The 23751-nt window shown below is 44.0% G+C and overlaps 1 protein-coding gene across 1 annotated transcript; it reads right to left on the bottom strand.

The window, feature by feature from the left end:
- Window positions 1–1356: 1356 nt before the first annotated feature.
- LOC137325604 (di-N-acetylchitobiase-like) lies at window positions 1357–22678 on the bottom strand. Its single transcript, XM_067990870.1, has 10 exons — window positions 22547–22678; window positions 17915–18053; window positions 14233–14303; window positions 12517–12688; window positions 12330–12427; window positions 11008–11169; window positions 8544–8687; window positions 8187–8368; window positions 6612–6661; window positions 1357–1484 (listed from the first exon to the last, which is right to left on the bottom strand). Exons 1-10 carry the CDS (start codon window positions 22676–22678, stop codon window positions 1357–1359), a joined length of 1278 nt encoding a protein of 425 aa, XP_067846971.1.
- Between the last annotated feature and the right edge of the window lie 1073 nt (window positions 22679–23751).

Genomic DNA, 23751 nt, shown 5'->3' with positions numbered 1-23751 from the left:
CCAACCAAAGGGCCTCCTTCACCGAGTTGATAGTTTTCCAGCAGCAGTTGATATCTGTCTCGGTGTGTGTCCCTGGGAACAGGCCATAGAGCACAGCGTCCTGTATTACCCAGCTGTTGGGGATGAACCGGGACAGATACCAACGCATCTCTCTCCATACCTTCTGCGCGAAGGGGCAGTCCATCAGGAGGTTGACGACGGTCTTGTCCCCGCTGCATCCTCGAGGGCAGCTCGCGGTGGCACGGAGATTTCGTGCGTGTTGGAAGGACCGCACTCGGAGGCCCCTTCTCACCACCATCCAGGCTACATCTTGGTGCATGTTGGTCAGTTCTGGTGACAAGGGGTTCTACCAAATGGTATCGACCATCTGGTCAGGGACTCCCCGATCAGATCCACCCTCTCCTTTCCCTGCAGGACTCCCAGAAAGTTCCATGACAACCACCAATAAAGAACAGTGCTCTACTCACACTGACACAACAGACTGTAAGAAGCTCACCAATTATGGTACAGAGGCAGGACACAGGGATTCAACCTTTGTGGGATTCTACTTGTAGGAACACAGGAATGTAAAGGAGAGAAAAAGCCTATTTTGGACCATCTGGTCATTTCTAGAGTTTAAAAAGTAGAATACACAGATCCCTCAATTGAATTACCCACCATCTGACCTGCTCTTGTAGCCACGGCATTTATGTGTTATTTGTGACTTTGATTAGAGCAGATTCTGTGCTGTGGCAGGAGTGGAAACCTGATTGAAGGGATTAAACCATGGAGTTGCGTGAAAGGTGAATTGAGATTTGAGAGGCAACAACACGCTCAAGGAGTTTGGAGATCAAACAGGGGTTGGAGATGGGGTGGTAGTTTGCAAGGACGGAGGGGTCGAGGGTGAGTTTTTGAGAAGGAGGAGTGATGATGTTGGTTTTGATAGGGAGCGGGGTGGGGGCAGTAACCTGAGGAGAGGGAACCATTTCCAATGTCAGCTAGCATGGGGGCCATGAAGGAAAATTGGGTGGTCAGCAGTTTAGGGGTAAATGGAGCAGGAGGTAGGTCTCGTTGACAAGATGGGCTCAGAAAGGGCTTGAGGGAAGACAAGGGAGAAACTAGAAAAAGATCCGGGGTCATATTCAGTTGCTGACAGAATACTTTCAGTAATTGTTTATTCCTATCGACATAAATGATTCACAAACAATTTGTTGCTAAGAAATAAAAACTTGTTGGCCGATTTGAAAGAACATTTCAGAATGTTGAATTTCCTGGACAGTTAGTCCATCTTGTTATGAACACTGTAGTTCAGAATTTTCACATTATTCTAAATTCACAAATGAATATCAAGTTAATGTGTACACTCTGCATCCTCCTTCAAGACAAGGTAGCCGTGTGTCTTTCTGCTTCAGTACACCTGCACAAACAATCACTCTGGGAATCTACTGAGCGACTGAGGTCCACAGAATTCTTATTGAAGATCGTAACGTCAGGCACGGTGAAATCTGTAAATAGAAAAATATGGGATTAATGACAGAACCACGATAGAAAATGGAGATATTTTTAAAAGTGATGATTTTCCCCTCTGCATTTCAATACCATTGTTATGATTGTAACCTCAAAAGTATCTGGACAGATCTGTACATTGAGTGATGTATGGAGGAAAAAACTCAGACTCACAGATTGCAGTGATGTGTCAGCAGGTGATGACTGTCTATTATGCTGTGCTTTTAAAAAAATGTTTGTTCAGAAAACTTTCCACAGTCAAAGTGGACAGTTGTTTACTTTGGCATTGACTTGAAAGAAATGCAAGGAGAGAGGCTCAAAGACATCTGCCATGGCTCTTCCTGAATGCTTTGCGTCTGTCTTCACAAAAGAGGGGGACGATGCAGACATTGTAGTTGAGGAGGAGTGTGAAATATTGGACGGGATAAGCATAGTGAGAGAGGAAATATTAAGGGGTTTAGCATCCTTGAAAGTAGATAAATCACAAGGCCAGCATGAAATGTATCCCAGGCTGTTACGTGAAGCAAGGGAGGAAATAGCGGAGACTCTGACCATCATTTTCCAATCCTGTCTGGTTCCAGGCCTGGTGCTGGAGGATTAGAGGACTGCTAACGTTGTAACATTGTTTAAAACGGGAGAAAGGGATAGACCGAGTAATTACAGGCCAGTCAGCCTAACCTCATTTAGAAAGGCACGGATTAATCGAGGACAGTCAGCATGGATTTGTTCAGGGAAGGTCGTGTCAGACCAACTTGATCGAATTTTTTGAGGAGGTAACAAGGAGGGTCTATGAGGGTAGCATGTTTGATATCGTCTACATGGATTTTATCAAGGCTTTTGACAAGATCTCACATGGCAAACTGGTCAGAAAAGTAAAAGCCCATGGGATCCAAGGGACAGTGGCAAGTTGGATCCAGAATTGGCTTTTTTATTATTCGTTCATGGGATGTGGGCATCGCTGGCAAAGCCAGCATTTATTGCCCATCCCTAATTGCCCTTGAGAAGGTGGTGGTGAGCCACCTTCTTTAACCGCTGCAGTCCGAGGGGTGAAGTTTCTCCCACAGTGGTGTTAGGTCGGGAGTTCCAGGATTTTGACCCAGCGACGATGATGGAACGGCGATATATTTCCATGTCGGGATGGTGTGTGACTTGGAAGGGAACGTGCAGGTGGTGTTGTTCCCATGTGCCTGCTGCCCTTGTCCTTCTCGGCAGTTGAGATCGCGGGTTTGGGAGGTGCTGTCGAAGAAGCCTTGGTGAGTTGCTGCAGTGCATCGAAGCAAAGGGTAATGGTCGACGGGTGTTTTTATGACTGGAAGGCTGTTTCCAGTGGGGTTCCGTAGGACTCAGCACTAGGACCATTGCTTTTTCTGGTATATATCAATGATTTTGACTGAAATGTAGGGGGTATGATTGAGAAGTTTGCAGATGACACAAACGTTGGCCGTGTGGTTGATGGTGAGGAAGAAAGCTGTAGACTGCAGGAAGATATCAATGGACCAGTCAGGTGGACAAAAAAGTGTCAAATGGCATTCAATCCGGAGAAGTGTGAGGTAATGCATTTGTGGAGGGCAAACAAGGCAAGGGAATACACAATAAATGGGAGGATACTGAGAAGTGTAGAGGAACAGAGGGGCCTTGGAGTGTATGTCTACAGATCCCTGAAGGTAGGTCAGGTAGATAAGGTGGTTAGAATCAGAGAATCACAGCATCATAGAAAGATTATAGCATGGAAGATGCCATTCAGCCCATTGAGTCCGTGCCGGCTCTGCATCAGAACAATCCAGTTCGTCCCTCTCCCACGCCTTATCCCCGTAGCCCTGCAAACATTTTCCTTTCAAGTACTTTTCCAATTCCCTTTCGAAGACCATAATTGAATCTGCCTCCACCACCCCCTCGGGCAGTGCATTCCCGATCCTATCCATTCGCTGTGTGAAAAAGCTTTTCCTCATGTCACCTTTGGTTCTTTTCCAATCACCTTAAATATATGTCCTCTGGTTCTTCACCCTTCTGCCAACCCTATCTACTCTGTCGAGACCCTTCATGATTTTGAATACCTCCGTCAAATCTCCTCTCAACCTTCTTTGTTCCAAAGAGAACAACCCCAGCTTCTCCAGTCTATCCACGTAACTAAAGTCCCTCATCCCTGGAATCATTCCAGTAAATCTCTTCTGCTCCCTCTCGAAGGCTTTCACATCTTTCCAAAAGTGCGGTGCCCAGAACTGGACACAATACTCCAGCTGTGGCCGAACCAGGGTTTTATAAAGGTTCATCATGACTTCCTTGCTTTTGTACTCCATGCCTCTATTTATAAAGCCCAGGACTCCATATGGTTTTTAACCACTTTCTCAACCTGCCCTGCCACCTTCAAAGATTTGTGTGTATACACCCCCAGATCTCTCTGTTCATGCACCCCTTTTACAATTGTGTCCTTTGGTTTATATTGCCGCTCCTCGTTCTTCTTACCAAAATGTATCACCTTGCATTTTTCTGCATTAAATTTCATCTGCCACGTGTCCGCCCATTCCACCAGCCTGTCTATATCCTCTTGATGTCTATAACTATCCTCCTCACTGTTCACTACATTTCCAAGTTTTGTATCATCTGCAAATTTTTTAACTGTGCCCTCCATACCCAAGTCCAAGTCATTAATATAATCAAGAAAAGCAGTGGTCCTCGTACCAACCCCTGGGGAACACCACTGTATACCTCCCTCCCATCCGAAAAAATAAACGTTCACCACTATCCTCTGTTTCCTGTCACTTCGCCAATTCTGTATCCATGCTGCTACTGCCCCTTTTATTCCATGGGCTTCAATTTTGATGACGAGCCTATTATGTGGCACTTTATCAAACGCCTTTTGAAAGTCCATATACACCACATCAACTGCATTGCCCTCATCGACCCTCTCTATTAACTCATCAAAAAACTCCATCAAGTTAGTTAAACACGATTTGCCTTTAACAAATCTGTGCTGGCTTCCCCTCATCAATCCACACTTGTCCAAGTGACTGCTAATTCTGTCCCAGATTATCGTTTTAAAAGTTTCCCCCCACCGAGGTTAAACTGACTGGCCTATAATTGCTGGGTTTATCCTTCCACCCTTTTTTGAACAAGGGTGAACATTTACAATTCTCCAGTCCTCTGGCAACACCACCGTATCTAACGATGTTTGGAAGATTATGGCCAGTACCTCCACAATTTCCACCCTTACTTCCCTCAGCAACGTAGGGTGCATCCCATCCAGACCGCGTGACTTATTTACTTTAAGTATAACTCGCCTCTCTGGTACCTCTTCTTCATCAATTTTTAATCCATCTGATATCTCAACCATGTGTTCCATGACTGAGACCCTGGCAGCATCTTCTTCCTCGGTAAAGGCAGATGCAAAGTATTCATTTAATACCTCAGCCATGCCCTCTACCTCCATGAGTTGTTCTCCTTTATGGTCCTTAATGGCCCCACCCCTCCTCTTACTACCCCTTTACTGTTCACATGCCTATAGAAGACTTTTGCATTCCCATTTATGTTGGCCGCCCATCTATTCTCATATTCTCTCTTTGCCCCTCTTATTTCCTTTTTCACTTTCCCTCTGAACTTTCGATATTCAGCCTGTTTCTCGCTAAGAAGGCAAATGGGATACTTTCCTTTATTGGCCGAGGCATAGAATTTAAGAGCAAGGTGGTTATGCTTGAACTGTATAAAACACTAGTTAGGCCACAGCTGGAGTATTGCATACATTTCTGGTCATCACATTGCAGGAAAGATGTAATTGCACTAGAGAGGGTACAGAGGAGATTTATGAGGATGTTGCCAGGACAGGAGAATTTTAGCTAAGAGGAAAAATTAGTTAGGCTGGGGTTGTTTTCTTTGGAACAGAGGAGGCTGAGGGGAGATTTAAATGAGGTGTATAAAATCATGAGGGGCCGAGCGAGAGTGGATAGGAAGGACCTCGTTCCCTCAGCAGAGGGATCAATGACCAGGTGGCATAGATTGAAAGTAATTGGTAGAGGGGAGTTGAAGAAAAATGTTTTCATCCAGAGGGTGGTGAGGGTCTGGAACTCACTGCCTGAAAGGGTGGTAGAGGCAGAAACCCTCATTGCATTTAAAGGGTACTTGGATATGCACTTGAAATGCCACAACCTACAGGGCTATGGAACAGGAACTGGAAAGTGGGATGAGGCGAGATGGCTCTTTATTGGTCGGCACAGACATGATGGGCCGAATGGCCTCCTTCTGTACCGTAAATTTCTATGATTCTATATTAGGGTATTCCACTGTCACATATTAACAAATTCTGAACTATATTTTGTTCCAACAACTTTCAAAGTATGCCTGCAGTGAGTTGCACTATAATGAATCAAGGAATATCTTGCGATGATGCCGACTGCAGCATTCCCAGCGACCTGGATATTCCCACCCTCCCCACCTCCCATCACATCAGGGAAGGCCTCCAGCAGATCCTTGGCAGCACTGCCACTGGTAAATGCAACCCACCTCGCACTGCTGACCACAGAGGTCACCAGGAGAGGGGTGGTGGTTATCCCTGGGCAGCAGCTGAAGACCTGATGAAGCCTCTTTTGGAGGGTCAGGGCCCCGGTAGAGGGCAACTCTCCCTCTGCCCAGACCCCAAGAATGTACCTTGCTTAGGCCTCAGCAACCTGCCCAACCCTCGTCGACAGAGGGAAATTCGGGAAAACGTGGTGTGATATCCTTTCCTCTTTCTCAGAAGTCGGATTTTCTCAGTATTCTCACATATATATATTGCGCTATTTTCTCAAATAAATACATTTGTAGAAAAGAAATGACTCTATTTGTGCAATTCACCACTCTAAAATGATACGAACATTTATCCTAAAGTAAGTAAAAGAAGAAATTCAGGATCTGAAGTCTTTATTGCTTGTTACCTGATAAGTAATGCAGAATAGGCAAGTTAACGGGTTTGCAGGAATGTGAAGAGGTTACTGAAATGTAAATCTGTCACCAATATCCCTTTAGGAGTGGAAAGGCCACTCATCACTTGGACTTGGAACTTGCTGGTTCAGAGGTCTTTCTACACCATTAACTAAGAGTCTTATTCCATTTTGGGTAGGAATTGCTTCAATGCTTTTGTTTTATAGCAAACGTACAAATCCTATTGAAACAGCTGGAAATGCTCGAGAGCACAGGATAACGGAAACTAGAAGAAAGAAAAGAAAAAAGAGAACAGAAAAGAAAAAGAGAAAAGATCGAAAAAGAAAAAAGAGGAAAGGAAAGAAAGGAAAGAACTTGCCTTATCATTCTCAAGAAAAAAAGGGAAAAGAAAAAAAGAAAGTGTCCTTTTCTCACCCAGCCCATGATTAACTTGATAAGATGAAGTCATGTTTCCAGCTCTTTCAGCTTTAATGATGCTCACGGGTCCGAATAAGCAGTGTGATCTCCCTGACAGCTCTCTGCATTGCCAATTCAGTGCCTGCTCTAAACTGGTTCTTGTGCCCATTAGTACAATTGCCAGCGGGCTCCAGTCTGCTAACATGGAAAGATTAGATCAGTGGACTGATTCGCCGTCCCCCATTCTGACAACTTTGCTTCCTGTTCGACGAAACGATCACTTTACCTCGAGAAATCAGTTAAAGATATTAAAGATCAAGTATGGTCTTACTTACGTATTATTTAATGACAGCACCAATTTTATTGCCTTCTTTGTCTTATCATTTTCATCTATGAGATGGTTAGACCATAATCTCACGCACAGAGTTCGTCAAACAATATTGTGAAAGAAGAAAACTGTGTCAGGAATAAAGACCAGGACAATTCTTGCTGGTAATATTACAAAGTAAATAAAGATAAAATGGGACACAGACCTCCCTCCCCCCAACACTGAGTTTCACATGTTGGCAACGAGGAGGGCAAGTGATTAACTAAGGACTACTAAATATATGTGCCAAGATTCGACTTGCGGGGAATTTTTTTAACCGGTACCACAACTGTTTTATATTTACACAAACCCCACTTTCCTGGAGCAACACAACTAAAACACTTACTTTGGAAACATCACATTTTATTTTGTGAAATACGTGTTCCCGTAAAAATTTAAATTGCCTTTCAAGAATAGACAATTGTAAAGCACTCAGGTGGAATAAAATTCAAATGGTTACATTGTCTTGTAATATTACAATTAAATAAAAATACTAGCAGTACACAGGATACTATTATCTGGTCCGTTCACCCCCCCTTAATGGAGGAAAGTTGAAAATTAAAGTTATCGAGGTTCAAAATGATAACCAATCAAAATAAAATCATCAAATCATTGTCAAGAATTAAGATGTGCATAAAACAGACAACACGCGTGTGCATATCAGAACTGGATTATTACCCAACGGGAAAGCTGACTTGTTTTCTGAATTGTAAATAATTAGCGGCAAGATGTTTTAACCTGCACTATCATTAAGCATTATGAAAGTCAATACAGATTTGATGCATTTTGTAAACAACTTGAGATGCCTGAAGTGACCAGATCTTGGAGTACAAATTGTATTTGTACATTTTCTTTTCATTGAATAGAAATTCGTTAGCTCGACAAAATGTTAAATCTGTTCCCTAGATCTGCGTTATCTTTTATTTCTAATGTTGGAAGCTTGCTCACTTTTTGCTGAGTTTACTTGCAAAATTAAATGATTACATTCTGTTAAGATTAGATGGTTCAACGTCGCCGTTTTCCTCACAAAGGGCAAAGAGCATTCCACATGTCTTCAGTTTGCTTTACTATGAAATGATCATCACTGTAGTTCAGCATATTTCCATTCCACATGCCTATGCCACGGAGTCTCAATTTCTTCATGATCGCTGACTTAATTGAAATGCTCTGTGGATCGTCATACCAGACCTCATGAAATGTATTATTAACCTGCCATAAAAAAATAAAGAGTTACACAGATAGGAGCGAGGGGTTTGGGTCAATGCTCAGTTCGAGACACTATGCTGAAAATCTTCATCAGCAGAAGACAGAATGGACTGAAATGTACGATGAGAAAATGCACAATGACAAATGAGCAAAACAAACTCAAAAATTAGAGACTTACGGCTACGGCCGGCAATTTCCTCAGGGCTTCTCCCACTCCGTCCCCTGACCGTCGGCAGAAACTCCATTTCCGTGCACAAACGCGGTTTTCCGCTGCACGTCCACACAAGTAACGGGAACGGAGCAGGAGCAGCTCCAAGTCTATCTTTTTTAACACCCAAACCAATTAACTCATCTGGATGCTGTGCAACATATGAACATAAGGCACACATTGAAAGCACAGACGGGACCTCAGTTTAACGTGTCATCTGAAGGACGGCACCTCCGACAGTGCAGCACTCCCTCAGTACAGCAACTTAGAAAAATCCACATGAACAGCCCAGATGTCAATTCGGATGCAACAAGTCAAAAGATTATGGTGTTTGATTGGGAAAAAAATGATTTGGGGGAAATAGAAAGAGATAGATGACTTGCAAGTCAGAGTTAGCATGGGCCTCCAGAGAAAATGATTTAAAAAAATAAATCGAATTATCCAAGGTCTGATTTAACTCAATGTGGAACATTCTATCATTTCAAAATAATCTTTTCAAATTGCTCAAAGTAACAAAATATTGCAATCGAAAGGTGGAAAACATGATTTCAATGTTACTGCTGAAAGCTCAAGCATCACAGCCTTTGACGACAGTGCATCAAGTATCTCAGCAAACTTGGCCAACGTCAATTAGACATGTGACTAGGTATTTTTTTATATTCGTTCATGGGATGTGGGCGTCGCTGGCGAGGCCGGCATTTATTGCCCATCCCTCATTGCCCTTGAGAAGGTGGTGGTGAGCCACCTTCTTGAACTGCTGCAGTCCGTGTGGTGACAGTTCTCCCACAGTGTTGTTAGGAAGGGAGTTCCAGGATTTTGACCCAGCGACGATGAAGGAACGGCGATATATTTCCAAGTCGGGATGGTATGTGACTTGGAAGGGAACATACAGGTGGTGTTGTTTCCATGTGCCTGCTGCTCTTGTCCTTCTAGATGGTAGAGGTCGCGGGTATGGGAGGTGCTGTCGAAGAAGCCTTGGCGAGTGGCTGCAGTGCATCCTGTGGATAGTACGCACTGCAGCCACTGTGCGCCGGTGGTGAAGGGAGTGAATGTTTAGGGTGGTGGAACCAATCAAGCGGCTGCTTTATCTTGGATGGTGTCGAGCTTCCTGAGTGTTGTTGGAGCTGCACTCATCCAAGCAAGTGGAGAGTATTCCATCACACTCCTGACTTGTGCCTTGTAGATGGTGGAAAGGCTTTGGAGAGTCAGGAGGTGAGTCACTCGCCACAGAATACCCAGCCTCTGACCTGCTCTCGTAGCCACAGTATTTATAAGGCTGGTCCAGTTAATTTCTGGTCAATGGTGACCCCCAGGATGTTGATGGTGGGGAATTTGGTGATGGTAATGCCGTTGAATGTCAAGGGGAGGTGGTTGGACCCTCTCTTGTTGGAGATGGGCATTGCCTGTCACTTATCTGGCGCGAATGTTACTTGCCACTTATGAGCCCAAGCCTGGATGTTGTCCAGGTCTTGCTGCGTGCGGGATCAGACTGCTTCATTATTTGAGGGGTTGCGAATGGAACTGAACACTGTGCAATCATCAGCGAACATCCCCATTTCTGACCTTATGATGGAGGGAAGGTCATTGATGAAGACAGGACATACCCAGGGATGGTGATGGAAGAGTCTGGGAAGTTGGTTGAAAGATATGTGCGTATGGCTGTGTCAGGCTGTTGCTTGACTAGTCTGTGGGACAGCGCTCCCAATTTTGGCACAAGTCCCCAGATGTGAGTGAGGAGGACTTTGCAGGGTCGACTGGGCTTGGTTTGCCGTTGTCGTGTCCGGTGCCTAGTGGTCCGATGCCGGGTGGTCCATCCGGTTTTATTCTCATTATGACTTTTCGTATCTGGATTTTACAACTGAGTGGTTTGCGAGGCCATTTCAGAGGGCAATTAAGAATCAACCACATTGCTGTGGGTCTGGAGTCACATATAGGCCAGACCGGGTAAGGACGGCAGGTTTCCTTCCCTGAAGGACATTAGAACGCAGTAGGTCGAGAGTGTGTGGTATTTGCTACTGTGCAGTTTTCTTATGTACAGGGCACGCTACCGTCAATCTTTTGTGCTAAATTGATCATCAAATGGGAGACAGGGGCACACATTTCACAAACCAAACAATCGCTAATTTTCACAGGAGGGTCAATATGGGTTGTGCAAAGTGATCGATTTGAAAAGACCACAGCTCATCTCATTTTTTGCAACTGGTCATACACAATGTCTTAACAAACGGAACTGGGTTTGGTGCTTTGTCTGTCAACTCCCATTTTCTTGGCTATTCTCCAACTACACACATTTTCTACTGTATAAACTGTACATTCTGAACTGTGCTGAATCCTGTACACAGGGAATATTGAATCATGAAATACTGCAAGGTTTGCATTCTGCAAAGAATGGACAATGCACAACTCTCCATTGTGTTTTGATTGATAGTCTTACCATGTAGATATAAGACGGGACTTTCTGCTCATCATCCCAATATCTGCCAGTAATTGATTTGTGCACATGCTGTACGATCTCTTTGTATGGGACCTGACGTCCAGCTGCATTACTGCAAGGGGCACCTCGGAAAGGAATCTTTTCCAATACACACCTACCAGTCTGAAAATACAAAAGGATGAAAATATAGTTACTTTGGGAACTTCAAAAATGCAGTAACAACATGACTGATCTCCAAGTGTAAAGAGGAACAATTGGAGAAAAATAAGTTTTAAAATTTGGACAGGAGGGTCTCTCACTGAAATATATAAAATTAAATAGTACATTTATAGACAAGGACAAGGTTGTAATTTCAAATAGACAGCAACAAGACTGAATATAGAAGATTACGGAGTGATGTAATTGACGTGTTTGAGATGATCAAAGCAGTTGATAGGGTAGATAGAGAGAAAGTATTTCCTCTGGTGTGAGAGTCCAGAACAAGGGGACATAACCTGAAAATTAGAGCAAGGCTGTTCAGGGGTGATGTCAGGAAGCACTTCTTCACGAAAAGGGCCGTGGAAATCTGGAATTCTCTCCCCCAAAAAGCTGTTGAGGCTCGGTCAATTGAAAACTTCAAAACTGAAATTGATAGATTTTTGTTAGGGAAGGGTATTAAGGGTTATGGAACCAAGGTGTGTAGATGGAATGAAGATACAGATCAGACATGATCTAATTGAATGGCGGAACAGCTTGAGAGGCTGAATGGCCTCCTCCTGTTCCTATGTTCTTATGATCCCTTGTGTTAAAAGGATGAGCTTTGAGAAAAGATTAGAGAAGCTTAAGATTTACAGCCGAGAAGAATGCAGTTAAGGGGAGGCCTCAGTGGAATAAAATGTTAAATAGCACAGATAAGGTAAGCCCAGAGAGCAAGCACTGCAAACAAATAATTTCTCCAGAACAGTGAATCAATGGGATATTTTGCACAGCAACAAGACAATCATAACATCATAGTATCATAGTAAGTACAGCAAGGGAGGAGGTCATTCGGCCCATCATGCCTGTGCTGGCTCGTCACAAGAACTATCCAATTAGTCCCATTCCTCTGCTCTTTCCCCATCGCCCTGTAAATTTTTCCCCTCAAGTATTTATCCAATTCCCTTTTGAAAGTGAATATTAAATCTGCTTCCACCACCCTTTCAGGCAGTGCATTCCAGATCATAACAACTCGCTGCGTAAAAAAAATGTTTCCCCAGATCACCTCTGGCTCTTTTGTAATGCTTTACAATAGTCTATTCTAAATAATTCGGATTACTGAAAGCCAGATAATGACAAAACCTTACCTCAAAAAACTGTGTGCAAGGATAGTCATAACCATACCATGGAACTCCCAACACGAGCTTTCTGGAATCAATTCCCAGATTGATATAAGCGGAGTAACCTAAATGGGGAAAAAAAATAATGAGGGTCTTAGATTCACATTGATATCGGGCAGGTAGACCCTGAACCAGATGGTCTTATTGTACATACCTGATAAAGTCTGGTAATAGGGAGCATTTGCCTTTGCAAAGCAATTGTCCCACATTTGACTCTGCATATCATAGGACATCACAAATAAAAAGTCAGAGGAATTTGCAATTCTCAAAAAGTCATAGCATCGGCCATCAATGCAGTCTGGAGACCAAGGCACGTTAAATGTGACCTAAGGGCCAAAGAGTAACAAGAAGAAGTTAGTTTCATCTCATACCTTATGTTGGATATCACTAGTAGTTATATGGTTTTTATATGCACTCGCACATGGTCCATGGGAACTGTGAATTTAACAGGTTAGGAGTTCGACAGTGTTCATGACTGTATAAAAAGGAACAGGATAAAGTTGGGGCAAATTGTGAGTTAGAATTAATAGGATCCTCGGTTATCAAATATTAATCAGGTTCAATTCCCCACTGCTCACTCACCTTCTTCCTCCAATTTTCTGTCAGTTTTCTCTCCTCCTCTCCAAAAGGCATTAAGTTGTAACCAAATTGTAGTCCCAAAAGGGCCAGCCACACTCCAATACCGAGTCAAAGTGGCCAAAGTTCTTTTACGCGAGGCCAGACATTGAGTGCTGGCAGGCTATTTTAACATGGGTGGGGGGACTAACCCAATTGGTGGCCATCTGCACGGTCACACTTCCAGTGGGAGGTTTCCAGATAATGATCAGATGGTTCATTTGACCTTCCCCGACCCAGTGGCACTCGGGGTAAATTGTGCCCTCCAACATCCCAGCTGAAATCAGATAACTCAGCACGAACCAGGATTTGCATGGCTCATGTAGTCACTGCCTGAACAAGAAGGCATTCGGGAGCCTAAGGTCAAGAATTAAATCACTGTAATCTGAGTTAGCAAAGTCCGTTATGTGCAAACTTCTCAGCAGTAAAAGTCTGCTTCAAACTTTACCCAATAAAAATGCAGCGAGTGATTTCCTTTTTTGCCTACTTAATGGTCCCTTTATTTCAAAGTAACTCATTAGATATAAACTGTGGGACATTTCTGAAGGATGTTATAGGGCTTGACATTAAGACAAACATTTCTTCCTTTGAAGAAGTGTTTTGACGGAGTAAATAAGGAGAAAATGTTCCCAGTGGCAGGAGGGTTGATAGCCAGAGGACACAGCTTTCAGGAGATTGGCAAAAGAATGAGAGGGGAGATGAGGAGAATTTTTTTTACACAGAGAGTTGTTATGATCTGGAATATAAAACCAGAAAGGGTGGTGGAAGCAGATTCAACAGTAACTTTCAAAAGGGAATTGGATAAATACTTGAAGGGGAAAAAATTCCAGGGCTGTGTTCTTATGTTCTTATGAACAGGGGAGTGGGATTAATTGGATAGCTCTTTCAAAGAGCCAACACAGGCAAGCTGGGCCGAACGGCCTCCTACTGTGCTGGAACCTTCTGAGAACCTATGTGAAAATTACAGTTCGAACTATGCCATCCATGGAAGCTGGAACTCAAGTCACTTGTATCATTCTGGGCTACAAGTGATGCAGCATCAAGTTTGCTGCATATCCAGCTTAAACTGATTCAATCTAAAATTTCTAACCTCAGCAATTGTCAAAGCAGCTTTGTAACAAGATGATGCACTGATAAACAGCAGCGAAAAATCATGATTTCAATTCACTTATCCAGAAAAATATCAATCTTCCTTTATGATTAAGTAGAAAGTAAATTGCTTATCCCCATTTAATTAAAAAAATGGCTTCTTTACCTGAGACCCAGGTATTTCACGGTGGAACACATCCATGGTTTCGGAAACCAGTTGAGGGATCTTGAAATAACCTATAGATGGTTTTTTATCAGCAATGTTCACATCCAAATTGATTCCATCCATAAATTGCCTTTTTGCCAACTGCAATTGCTTATCGACCCACTTTTCTCGGCGTTGTTTGTATACAGTGTTCCATAGTGAAAAAACTCCTGGTGAAGGGTGAAGAAACAACTTCCAATTATAGAGCATCATTCGCACAACATTGTGTCCCAAGACACTTTGCAGGACAGAATTGCCAACATCAGGTAGGAAGTAGTAGAGGAAGATTTAGCTCGAATTTGTATTTACATAGTGCCTGACACATCCTCAGGATGTCCTTAAATGCTTCATCGCCAATTAATTATTTTTGAAGCATAATCACTGTTGCTTTGTAAGCAGATGTGGTCGCTAATTTGTACCCAGAGAGGCCCCACAAATAGGAAATTAGATAAATGGCCAGTTCATCTGATTTGGTGATGTAGGTTGAGGGATGAATGTTGTCCAGGACACCAGGAGAACTCCCTGTTCTTTGAATTGTGCCAATGGGATCTTTTACATCCAACAGAATAGGCAGGTGGAGCCCTTGTTTAAGGTCTCATCTGAATCACAGCACCTCTGAAACATTCACCTGAGGAAGGAGGAAGCCTCCGAAAGCTTGTGATTTTCAAATAAAATCGTTGGACTTGGTTCCAATTTTCACTTGGTGTTGTAAAATTGTTTACAACAGCACCTCTGGCAATGCAGCATTCCCTCAGTACTGCACTTATGTGTCAAGTCCTGGAGTAAACCCAAAACCTTCTGACCCAGGAGGAGAGACACAGTGCTAAAGCTGAGCCATGCTGACACGTGAGGGAAGAGACCAAAGGCGCAGTCAAACAGGTCGGTTTTGATGAGGCTTTCGAAGATAGGAAGAGAAATAGCAAGACAAAGAGGTTGAAGAAGAAGAATCTGGAGTTCAAGAGGGTAACAGCTGAAGGTTCTGCCATTGATGGAGGAAGAGGAGAAATCTCAGCGGCCCAGAGTCGGAAGAATGGAGCGTGTGTGCTGGGCTCTGGACACAATTGGGTCGGGCTTTCATGAAACTGCATTCTTCATTCTAAATCCTGGCATCAGTGGCAGACTGCTGCTGTGCCAGGGAATAAAAGTTCCACCTATCTATTTATAGGTTATTAAAAACAGTATGTCCTGTCATCTTTCTGTTCAAAAATTCTTTGTCAACAGTATCTTTTGTTTTTCTATTTTAATTGTGTTCACATCTGGTGACGCCTGTCCTGTCACCTTTGTAATTGGATTTTGCCTATAATGTGGCCTGTGGTTATATAGTTCCACACGACGGCCATCAAGTGATGGTGTGAACAGTTTTTATTTGAAGGCCTCAGCCTGTCTCCAAAGCCTGGACATATCCTTCTCCCTCATATACTTCTGCAGCTTCCCCTTAAATGCATCTATGTCATTTGTATCAGCCACTCCATGTGGTTGCAAGTTCCACATTCTTACCACTCACTGACGAAAGAAGTTTTTCCTGAATTCCCTATTGGATTTATTTGTGACTATCTTATAGTTTTGGATGACCTCTAGTTTTCGACTTGCCCACAAATGGAAAATTATGAACATATGAACATACGAGAGCTGGGGTAGGCCATTCGGCTCCTCGAGCCTGCTCTGCTATTTGGTAAGATCATGATTGATCTGATTGTGACCTCAACCCCACTTACCTGTCTACCGACTATAACCTTTGACTCCCTTGTTAATCAGGAGTCTATCTAACTCAGCCTTAGAAATATTCAATGACCCTGCCTCCACCGCTCCCTGGCAAGGGAGTTCGACAGACTCACGACCCTCTGAGAGAAAAAATTCCTCCACACCTCCGTCTTAAATGGGAGACCCGTTATTTTTAAACTGGTGGCCCCGAGTTCTAGTATCTCCCACAAAGGGAAACCTCCTCTCATCATCTACCCTTCTAGTCCCCTCAGGATCTCATATGTTTCAATAAGATAACCTCTCGTTCTTCTAAATTCCAGTGTATGCAGGCCCAACTTATCCAACCTTTCCTCAAAAGATAACCCCCTCATCTGAGGAATCAGTCGAGTGAACCTTCTCTGAACTACCTCCAAGCAATTATTTCCTTTCTTAAATAAGAAGACCAAAACTGCACACAGTATTTGAGATGTGGTCTCACCAATGCCCTGTACAACTGTAGCAAAACATCTCTACTTTTATATTCCATTCCCCTTGCAATAAATGACAATATTCCATTTGCCTTCCTAATCACTTGCTGTACCTGCATACTAACTTTTTGTGATTCATGTACTAGGACACTGATTCCTGTGGCACTTGTTACATCTTGCCAATTCATAATTTTAAAGACCTCTATCAGATCACCACTCAGTCTTCCCTTTTCCAGAGAAAAGAGCCCCAGCCTGTTCAGTCTTTCCTGATAGTTATACTCTCTCAGTTCTGATATCATCCTTGTAAATCCTTTTTGCACTTTCTCCAGTACTTCTGTATCTTTTTGTAGTATGGAGACCAGAACTGTGCACAGTACTCTCAGTGTTTTCTAACCAAGGACCTATACATGATTAACATAACTTCTCTGCTGTGAATTATTTTCCTCCAGAAATGAATCCCAATGATTTGTTTGTGCTTTTTACGGCTTTCTTAACCAAGCATTTCTGCTGAAATGCTCCAGGCAAGTACAGAAGATCAGAATAGGGCGACGATGAGGGAAGCGGTGGTTCGGGCACCTAACTTGCAGGAACATGTGAGGGGTGAGGGACTGATGCTTCCAAAGATGTCAATAGCAGTTTGGTCGCATTCCATTAGACCACCCTCCTCCCCAACAAGACATGTTAGACCCTCCATTCCCCGATCTCCCCAATACTGCCAGATCCCAGCAATCCCTGACCATCTCCTGAGTCCTTGCTGGATCCCACAATCTCCCTCCTCAGAATTCTCCCCCTCCCCTACTCCTAGATCAGAAGACTCCCACTCAGTGCTCACGAATCCAGCAAGTTTGGGAGGTGAAAAGTAGAATAAAAATACATCACCAGTCAATCTCCCATGGCAATGGACAAAGAGAGTCCAGACTTGTGTAGTATTCAGACGAAGCAGGATTAGAGTGTGGGGGATAATTCAACCAGGGTGTTCAGATGTAACTCAGTCCCCATTGTGAAATCATGAATTTTGTCCTGATATTTAATATAATACTTTGATCAATTGTAATTTTTATTTAAATGGCAATTTGAGCTGAAAGATGCAAAACAGAGGTGCTACAGTGCCACCACTGGTGGGGAGGATGTAATTACAGTGCATCAAGTTTACGGAGACAGTTCCCATTATAAATGTGGACAGAGGAATTTATAAATGGAAAAAGTTGCAACAAAAGTGTGAAAAACTTGAGAACAGAAAGTAAGGTTTTGTTGACAGGAGGTGTGTGTGGATATAAGATTTTTCACATGCAATAGATGGAATGTAGAATAATTTGCGAGAGCTGTACCGGAGCTGGAGGGGAATTTCAGCACTGCAATGTCAAAAATAGCAATTCAAGGCTGTGCACTGAATGTCCTTTTATGTGGTTTTCAATAATACAGCTTGCATTGGAAGACAGAAGGACATTTGTTTTTTCTGTGATAAAATTACTTACCTCTCAGGACAACTCGAACTTGATTCGCATGAGCATAACACAATAGCTCAGGATCGTATGGTCCAAAGGCTGCAATAGTCGTGACCTTAAACCAGTCATAATACTTCCAATCCTTTCCTCCAACATCAAAGACAAAGACCTAGTACAAAATAAAGCAGTCAATTGCAGTAATGAAGGGCAGAAAACTGCCATTTAAAAATAGATATTTTCACAATCAATGGCCCAGATTTTGTTGACAAAATAACGGTGAGGCGAATGGGGCTCGTTTTATTTATGTGTAAATGGTACAGCAACTTCAGGCGAGGGGCAGATACGCAGTTAAACTCAAACAACCACAAGTTGCTGACCGAGTTGGGCTGCTCCGCTGTTAGCTTCACGAAAACAGCATCCAGCTATCTTGCTCAACCTTAAAATGCATTGAACGACGTGAAGTTCATGTATTTGTGCAGGAGATTCAAACTGAACTCGCCATGGAAAGTTCCGTCTTTTCCATTCCAGTCTAAGTAACTTTTTAACGACGGTGAATGTGTTCATTATCGGCAATCAAGATCTCTGGCACTGATAATTAACTATTACAAGAGTGGAGTCTCATTCCTTCAGGATTTAATTGCTGTTGGAGATTTTTAAAATGTCAATTTTAAAATTAAAACTTTTTTTCACTTCCCCTTTCACTCACTTCTCAATCCTTGCACTGTGAATTTCACTACCTTCAATCTCATTGGTTAAGGAGATACCCTGTTTCTTGGCCTGTTCACTCAGCTCCCAAATGCCCTGTTTCACTCACTGCCCCGTTATCAGTTCGCACTTTCAGCAACTTGCCACTCAAAAACGTGCAAGGGCAGGTCCAAGTAACGGCAAGCACCGTTAGATGCCCTGTTAGAGCAAAATTTGACCCATTATCATTTCCCCAGGTTACGGGGTAAGGAACGGCTGGTGAACTGATTCTCAGGTTGCCACCAATGTCGATCTAAATGCAGCCACCAGAAAAAAAGAATATGCTAAAGAGCAACAACCTCTCAGAACTTCCATCTCCACAATAGTGCAGGTGAGAGGAACTGAACAACATGAGGAAACGGAGCTCACATCCCAATACTCCATTCCAAGTGTTGGTGCTCAATACACTTCAAAAGGACAACTTAAACTAAATAAACTCTTTATACAAGGGATTTTAGTGTTCCAGTTTAAAAAATTTTGCATTCAAGGTACCTGGTGTCAAATCAAGCATTTCTACCATGAGACCAGCAAGACTAGATCAGAATATAGTTCCCGAGAAAGAGAAACAGCGCATACTGCACCAGTGTGACATTTTTCCATTTCCCACACCAACCATCCTGTGTTCTCAAATGAGACTGCCTGTTTAGTGCTGCAGTTTAGTTCATCACAGTTTTGTGATTTGGGCCCTTTGAGTTGGACTGAGACTATCAAACATGCATCATCTGAGCTGACACTTTTGTGCAGTAATGAGAGAGTGCTGCATTGTTGGAGGGGTTGTCTTTTGGATGAGATGTTAAAGTGGATCTAATAGAACGCTGGCAATATTGAAGAGCAGGGAGTTCTCTTGGTGTCCTGGCCAACAATTATCTCTCAACCAACATCAGCAGAAACACATTAACTGTTCATTCATGCAACTTGCTGTTTGTGGGACCTTGCTCTGCACATATCAGCAGAATTGTATTCCAGCACAATCTGTAACCTCATAGCCCGGCATATTCCACTCTCTACCATTATCAAAAAGCCAGGGGATCAACCCTGATTCATTGAGAAGTGCAGAAGAGCATGTCAGGAGCAGCACCAGGCGTACCTAAAAATGAGGTGCCAACTGGGTGCAGCTGCAACACAGGACTACATGCATGCTAAACAGCGGAAGCAACATGCTATACACATAGATAAGAGATTCCACAACAACCAACGGTTCAGATCAAAGCTCTGCAGTCTTGCCACACCCAGTCATGAAATGTGGTGGACAATTGAACAACTAACGGGAGGAGGAGGCTCTGTAAACATGCCCATCTTCAATGATGGCGGAGTCCAACACGTGAGTGCAAAAGACAAGGCTGAAGAATTTGCAACCATCTTCAGCAAAAAGTGCCAAGTAGATGATCCATCTCAACCTCCTCCTGACATCCCCACCATCACAGAAGACAGTCTTCAGCCAATTCGATTCACTCCACGTGATATCAAGAAACAGCTGAGTGCATTGCATACATCAAAGGTTATGGGCCCCGGCAACATCCCGACTGTAGTGCTGAAGACTCGTGCTCCAGGACTCGCGACGCCTCCAGCCAAACTGTTCCAGTGAAACTACAACACTGGCATCTATCCAACAATGTGGAAAATTGTCCAGGTACGTCCTGTCCACAAAAAGCAGGACAAATCCAATCCGGCCAATTACTGCCCCATCAGTCTACTCTCAATCATTAGCAAAGTGATGGAAGGTGTCATCGACAATGCTATCAAACGACACTTACTCACCATTAACCTGCTCACCGATGCTCAGTTTGGTTCCCGCCTCCAGACCTCATTACAGCCTAGGTCCAAACATGGACAAAAGAGCTGAATTCCAGAGGTGAGGTGAGAGTGACAGCCCTTGAAATCAAGGCAGTATTTGACCGAGTGTGGCACCAAGGAGCCCGAGTAAAATTGAAGTCAATGGGAATCAGGGGGAAATCTCTCCAGTGGCTAGAGTCATACCTAGCACAAAGGAAGATGGTAGTGCTTGTTGGAGGACAATCATCTCAGCCCCAAGACATTGCTGCAGGAGTTCCTCAGGGCAGTGACCAAGGCCCAACCATCTTCAGCTGCTTCATCAATGATCTTCCCTCCATCATAAGGTCACTGAATATTACACAGTGTTCAGTTCCATTCTCAACCCCTCAGATAATGAAGCAGTCCGAGCCCCAATGCAGCAAGACCTGGACAACATCCAGGTTTGGGCTGAATAGTGGCAAGTAACATTCACGCCAGACAAGTGCCAGGCAATGACCACCTCCAACAAGAGAGAGTCTAACCACCTCCCCTTGACATTCAACGGCATTATCATCAACATCCTGGGGGTCACCATTGACCAGAAACTGAACTGGACCAGCCATATAAATTCGGTGGCTACAAGAGCAAGTCAGAGGTTGGGTATTCTGTGGTGATTGACTCACCTCCTGACTCCCAAAACCTTTCCACCATCTACAAGGCACGAGTCAGGAGTGTGATGGAATACTCTCCACTTGCCTGGATGAGTGCAGCTCCAACAACACTCAAGAACTCCACACCATCCAGGACAATGCAGCCCGCTTGATTGGTACCCCATCCACCACCCTAAACATTCACTCCCTTCACCACCGGCGCACAGTGGCTGCAGTGTGTACCATCCACGGGATGCATTGTCGCAACTGTCCAAGGCTTCTTCGACAGCACCTCCCAAACCCGCCACCTCTACCACCTAGAAGGACAAGGGCAGCAGTCACATGGGAACAACACCACATGCACGTTCCCCTCCAAGTCACACACCATCCCAACTTGGAATTATATCGCCATTCCTTCATCGTCGCTGGATCAAAATCATGAACTCCCTACCTAACAGCACTGTGGGAGAACCTTCACCACACGGACTGCAGCGGTTCAAGAAGGCAGCTCATCACCACCTTCTCAAGGGCAATTCGGGATGGGCAATAAATGCTGGCATTGCCAGCGACGCCCACATCCCATGAACAAATAAAAAAAAATTGCCGCTGAGTTTGCCGACAACACTTCAAAAAGTGATTCATTTCATGTGAAGTTCTTTGGGACATCCTGAGGACATGAGGTGCGACATAAATTCAAGTTTATTCATTCTTGGAACCAACAGACAGAGGAAACTTTTATCCCACCCATCTGTCAGAAGAATGTTTTGTTAGTGGGAAGGTGGGGGAAGTGGGATAAAAGCAGAATGAACACATCGAGCCTGCAGGTTATATTGGTGGTGCTCTTGTTGCTGCCACACTGCCCACTTAGTAACATTGCTCTGAAGTAAATACTGACCTCATCAATACAGTCAGCAGTTACAGAGTCATTTTGCAACCAATGTATTTTTTAAAGATCTGTTATGTTGTATTCAGTTTAATCGTGGCCAAGGTCCCAGTTTTACAATGAGTGAAAAAGTCAAATGTCATTTTTATGACATGAGATTCCAGGATTTTCAATATTCTGTGGAAACCACAAACTGGTGACCTGAACCATGGTATTAGACAGACACACTGCAGGAGTTAGATCACACATCATTTAAGACTCTGCACATTGCAGAAATATATTTAAAAAACACATTTTATGGAAGCTGCACTTGTTAAAATATCTTTGCACTGCTCAATACTACTGTTCGTCCTATTTTATACAAACTGTAACTATACCAACATTAACACTTTAACATACGGATTATAATATGAGACACTTTGCATTTCAACAATAATCGGACATTCCCTCCGCCCCACTACCCCCATCCCAATAGCTCCACCTGTCCCTCACCCCGACCCACACCCCTCAGACTGTTCCGAACACCCACCCACGACCCACAAACACCCACCCTCGGCCCCCAAACACCATCACCCAGCCCACGAACACCCACCCTCGGCCCCCAAACACCCACCCCAGCCCCCGAACACCCACCTCGAACTCATGCTCCACGGTCACGGGTTCGCACAGAATCCGATCCGAACATGGACAGCCGGACCCAGAGCCGCAGCAGACCCACAGCACGAGCACGACCAGGGCCTGCGCCAATTCCAAACTCCAGCGCATCCTCTCCGCCTGAGCTCTGCCCGATATGAAGATCCACCAGATGCAGCAAGATCATTTATTTCTATCCACCCGGATGTGACTGATGATGACACCTCCTGAGTCTCTCTCTCTCTCTCTCTCTCTGTGTTGGTGGATGTGGCAATCGTGAAATGTTGAAACAATCTTCATACTCTGAAATGCAACATTTATAGGGACGTTCTCTTCTCCCCCTTCCTCCAAATCTTGGCCAACAGCAAACAGAGAAAATAATAAAGGAAAAAGAATGAACTTGCATTTTTTAGCGCCTTTCATGACCTCAGAATGTCTCAAAGTGCTTCATCCCTCTCCATGACCACTGTTTGAGGCTGAACCAGACCGTTTGCAAACTTGGAGTCCTATTTGACCCTGATATGAGCTTCTGACCACAAATCCTCTCCATCACCAAGACTGCCTACATCCACCTCCATAACATTGTCTTCTCCAACCCTGCTTCAGCTCATTTGCTGCTGAAATCCTCATCCATGCCTTTGATACCTCAAGAATTGACTATTCCAATGCTCCCCCACCGGCCTCTCATCTTCCACCCTCCAAAACCTTGAGCTCATCCAGAACTCTGCTGCCCGTATCCTAACTCACACCAATTCCCATTCACCAATCACACCTGTGCTCGCTGACCTACATTGGTTCCCAGTCCACCAACACCTCGAATTTAAAATCTATCTCTCAACCAACAACGAAATGTAAACCAGATTATTTGGTCATTAATTTTATTGCTGTTTGCGGGAGCTTACTGTGCGCAAATTGGCTGCCGCGTTTCTAACCTTTCCAATCATCCTTGTTTCAAATCCCACCATGGCCTCTCCCCTCCCTATCTCTGTAACTGCCTCCAGCTGTCCAACCCTCCGACAACTCTGCGTTCCTCCAATTCTGGACTCTTGCGCATCCCCGATTTTAATCGCTCCACCACTGGCGGCCATGCCTTCAGCTGCCTCGGCCTTAAGCTCTGGAATTCCCTCCCTCAGCCTTTTTGCCTCTCTCCCTCTCTCTCCTCCTTGAAGACACTCCAGCGAGTGACTCACCTTCTGACTCCCCAA

Source organism: Heptranchias perlo, chromosome 9, assembly GCF_035084215.1.
Source record: "Heptranchias perlo isolate sHepPer1 chromosome 9, sHepPer1.hap1, whole genome shotgun sequence".
Taxonomy (NCBI): Eukaryota; Metazoa; Chordata; class Chondrichthyes; order Hexanchiformes; family Hexanchidae; genus Heptranchias; species Heptranchias perlo.
This window is presented reverse-complemented; position numbering and strand designations above follow the sequence as displayed.